Source organism: Olea europaea, chromosome 13, assembly GCF_002742605.1.
Source record: "Olea europaea var. sylvestris chromosome 13, O_europaea_v1, whole genome shotgun sequence".
Classification (NCBI taxonomy): Eukaryota; Viridiplantae; Streptophyta; class Magnoliopsida; order Lamiales; family Oleaceae; genus Olea; species Olea europaea.
Window position 1 is genome coordinate 7,912,827 of NC_036249.1, and position 4,592 is coordinate 7,917,418.

Consider the following 4,592-nt stretch of genomic DNA (forward strand, 5'->3'; position numbering starts at 1 on the left):
TCCAAACATCACAAATATGTGTTTCATAAACCTACATAATGACAAGTTATCAAAATATTAAGTAAATCTGCATTTATGTAATGTAATTTGTGTGTGTGTGTGTGTGTAAATTTGAAAATATACATATCTACGTTATTAATTAGTCGTGAATCATATTTTAAAACTCATAATCTTTTTATATCACTTCAATATCTATTATTTTCTAGGGGCATTTTAAGTATTGAGCTGAGTTTTTCTTAAATCTTATGTCAATTAGGGATAATTTATGCTCTTCGTCGATTTTTGTCTAAGCTTCCCTCGGTTTGAAATATTCAAGTGAATACAATTCATCCATAGTACTATTTACTCAATAGCGGACATTTCTCGAATAACTCTTGAGAGAAGGATATTACCTAAGGGATTCTAGAAGTTTTTCCGAGCAAAGTTTATATCGCTTGATAGGGCACACGTTCTATTCCATTTCAGGAATTCAAAAATTAACCCTACTAACATTAAATTAATATCACGCACGTGATATTACATGGCAAACCTCAGAGAAATATTCACTATAATAAACATGATATAAGCATCTCGATTGTTTTTTGGTCTAATTGAATTGTAGATGAACAGAACCAAACATGTGGATTTTGGCCTCACACCCTCCCATAAGTAAATAAGTTTATTTCAAACTAATTAATTTGTTTTGTTGAGCAGAGATGAAAATACTTTTTTATTAATAAGTAGAAAACTTGTAACATAATATGTTTAAACATAAAAATCATTAGCACTGCGCCCTTCAAATACTAGCTGATCATAGTCGTGTTAATTGATTTTAATATCTGGAAATTGAACGCCAAGAGAAATAAGAACATTCTAATTCATAGAAAGGTACTTTGAATCGTGGAAACATGCTCCAAATTATCCCAATCCCAAATACGAATGATTGAGTTTACCAGTTTACCACCATCCATAGACCACTTGGTTGTACTTATATTTAAGCCACCTAAAGCTTTTCCTGACAGACCCCTTGACTTTGCCTTCAACAGAGTAAGCTTTGTAACTAGCCAACCTTTTCTTCCTCTGGAATTCAGGGTCATGGAAACTCCAAGATTTTCCACTGTCTTTCTTGATTTTCCAGTCCTTTATTTGTGGTGGCGCCGCCGCATAGGAAGCACTGTATGGCCTGAAATCATTAGGCCTGGTGGTGGTGGTGGGAGGAGGAGGAGGTCCATAGTATTTTTCTATCTGCATCATGTTATTGCTAAAGGACGTGGATCTGTATTCTCTTCCCATGGGCTGGGCGTCGGGTGGAGAATGTTCAATTCTTGAATGACCTGAGGATTTCTTGAGGTGGGATTAAGGCTATAGGAGAAAATTTGTGAGGGGTGGTTTATTTTATTTTATTTTTTATTTTGAAAATGTTGGCAATAATGACGTTTTAAAATCATCCAAATATTGGACGAGTCAAATAGAGATAACGTCAATATCTTTTCAATCTTTTCATTATTGTACAGAACACAATTTTCTCTTTTGCATTATTGCATTTGATATAGAATCCTATAAATCAAAATGGATGTTAATGTGTCTTTTTTAATTCTGATGCGGAACTTAGTATACAAGCACGAGAGGTGATTATAATTGGTGTCTCCTCCTACTTCATAAAGTTGCTTAATCATTAAATCGTTCGACGAATGTTGTCACTCAACTAATCCAACTTAAAACATGATACTCGAAGCTTATTTATCTCACACTCTTTTTGATTATTCATTTTTTTAATGTGTCTTTTTTAATTCTGATGCGGAACTTAGTATACAAGCACGAGAGGTGATTATAATTGGTGTCTCCTCCTACTTCATAAAGTTGTTCAATCATCAAATCGTTCGTTGAATGACCTGAGGATTTCTTGAGGTGGGATTAAGGCTATAGGAGAAAATTTGTGAGGGGTGGTTTATTTTATTTTATTTTTTATTTTGAAAATGTTGGCATTAATGACGTTTTAAAATCATCCAAATATTGGACGAGTCAAATAGAGATAACGTCAATATCTTTTCAATCTTTTCATTATTGTACAGAACACAATTTTCTCTTTTGCATTATTGCATTTGATATAGAATCCTATAAATCAAAATGGATGTTAATGTGTCTTTTTTAATTCTGATGCGGAACTTAGTATATAAGCACGAGAGGTGATTATAATTGGTGTCTCCTCCTACTTCATAAAGTTGTTCAATCATCAAATCGTTCGACAAATGTTGTCACTCAACTAATCCAACTTAAAACATGATACTCGAAGCTTATTTATCTCATACACACTATTTGATTAATGGATATTAATGTGTCTTTTTTAATTCTGATGCGGAACTTAGTATACAAGCACGAGAGGTGATTATAATTGGTGTCTCCTCCTACTTCATAAAGTTGTTCAATCATCAAATCGTTCGACAAATGTTGTCACTCAACTAATCCAACTTAAAACATGATACTCGAAGCTTATTTATCTCACACTCTTTTTGATTATTCATGTTTTGTACAAATTTGATTGCATGATCACCTTCAACAAAAATAATACATGGCTAAATTAATTTAATAGATTTCATATATGGAAAAAAAATTTACTACGTTTAAAATTTAACTTTGAAGTATTCAATTCTAATTTTTAGTCCACTTCAGAAAAAAGTAAATAAATAAATAAATATTGAACACTCTACTAGGAGGAAAAATGAAAACTAGGATAACTTAGATTTGGTGGTATATTCCCTTTGTATCAATAATTCAATGCAACATATCATGTATGATACTTTTGCTATTTTGACAATTATGGCATAAATCTTTTTTCTTTCTTTCTTTCTTTCTTTTGAAACGTATGTCATACTTTGTAAAAAATGTAAAAGTTCAAATGACGTAGAACGGGAAAGAGAATATAGAAAAAGAAGAAAAACAATCAGATAAATGTAAAAATAAGTGAATGTTTTCGTCAAAAGCTCCATCATTGAGTGCTTAATGATTATTCTTGACAAATGCATGTGAAATATCATAACTTTCGAGGTTCCAATTCAAGTGCTTGAGCCTTATTGTCACAGCATATTAAAAAACAATGAAAGATTGACTTAAAAAGTAAAGAAAAAATTGTAGGATTCTGATGTAGGAAAATCATATTACAAATAGGACACGAATGATTCTTTTATTATAGTAAATAAATATTTCTTCTTCTTTATTTTATTTAGAATGCGATTTTTTTTTCCCTTTTTGTTGTTTAGAATATAATTTTTTCTTTATTATTAGATTTGGATTTATTTTTCTTTCACTCTTTTCAGGATCCTAATTATTTTAGTCATTAGGATTATGGGATTATTATATCCAGATAAAAAAAAAACTTTGTACACTTTTCAATCAACCGTTTTTCGATACAAACAATTATTATTACAAAATTCTACAAGTTTTGAAATTTTTTTCATGTTTCAAGAGATCAATTTCACTTCTGCACCAAATTGGTATCAAAGCAAGGATTTTACCTGACTTGATGGTACTGGTTGAGTCTAAGCTATCAATGATAGGGACTCAAAAACATCGACCGATGGCTCTACGAGTTCAACATAACTCTTCAAGATATCCAACATACCTTAACTGTGTTCATCAATAGAGTCAAATGCGATTTTCAGGGACTCCTAAAGACGACAACCCCAACCGTGCAAATCATATCTGATGATCTACCGTCAGATGGTGAGCAGAACAAATTATTTAGGATTTAGTGAAGGTTTCCAGGTAAGATAAATAGCAGCCCAATTTGAAGTGAAATCAGATTTTTAGAACACGATTCACCATTTTAAAAAAAAAGTAAAGTATGTTATGCGAATATTAACTACGACAGTCGTGAGAACGTGGTATGCAAATTCTACTGGTTAGAGGAGATCAAGAAATTAAGGATATGGAGGTATGCAAAATTTCGCTTTCTATTAAAAAGTACTATAAAGATGAGATTGTCAGTAACAAGATATAGATGGACGATTGTCATATATTTTGATAATAACAATGATAGTATGACGTAGATGCAACTTGCATTGGCCGAGATAACATGTATGTGTTTTGGTAGAATGATAAAAAGATTGTCATGTTCAGGGGCGGATCTAAACTTTTTGTATCATGAGGTCAAAAATTAAAATTCATATTGCTGCACTATTTGCATCTATAAAGTTCCCTCTTTTTTTTTTTTTTTTTTTTTTTTTTGGGGGGGGGAAAAAATTTCGATAAGCTTAAAGCTTTGTGGTTTGGTAATAAAGTAAGGGCATTAAGAAATTTAGTGTGGGTATACATCATAGTTAAGTAAGCACTACGCAATTATTAAAAGATTATTAGCAAATCATACAGTTAATTGCTTGTCAATTTACTTTTTTTTTGGCGTTTGCATAAGTCAGCTAAAAGTGCTTGAAACTTTTACAAATCAACTAATTAATTAGTATATCTATTTTTAGGTCTTGCACTATCATTTTTTGTCATAAATAAAAAATAAAAAAAATAAAAAATCCAAAAATTTTGTGGGGTCACATGACCCCATGTGGGTCCTGCCAATGGTTATGATTTCACTTGATGAGCAATTTGCAAATGCTATTACTTGT

General features: G+C 31.3%; 1 protein-coding gene across 2 annotated transcripts; it reads right to left on the bottom strand.

Moving 5' to 3' along the window:
• Positions 1–696: 696 nt before the first annotated feature.
• Positions 697–3,844, bottom strand: LOC111407480. Of its 2 annotated transcripts, none has more exons than XM_023036978.1 (2): positions 3,492–3,844; positions 697–1,313 (listed from the first exon to the last, which is right to left on the bottom strand). In XM_023036978.1, exon 2 carries the CDS (start codon positions 1,270–1,272, stop codon positions 937–939), a length of 336 nt encoding a protein of 111 aa, XP_022892746.1. In that variant the 5' UTR covers positions 1,273–1,313; positions 3,492–3,844; the 3' UTR covers positions 697–936. The 2 variants fall into 2 exon arrangements, with proteins under 2 accessions (XP_022892746.1, XP_022892745.1); XM_023036977.1 differs by lacking the exon at positions 3,492–3,844 and adding an exon at positions 1,872–2,073.
• Between the last annotated feature and the right edge of the window lie 748 nt (positions 3,845–4,592).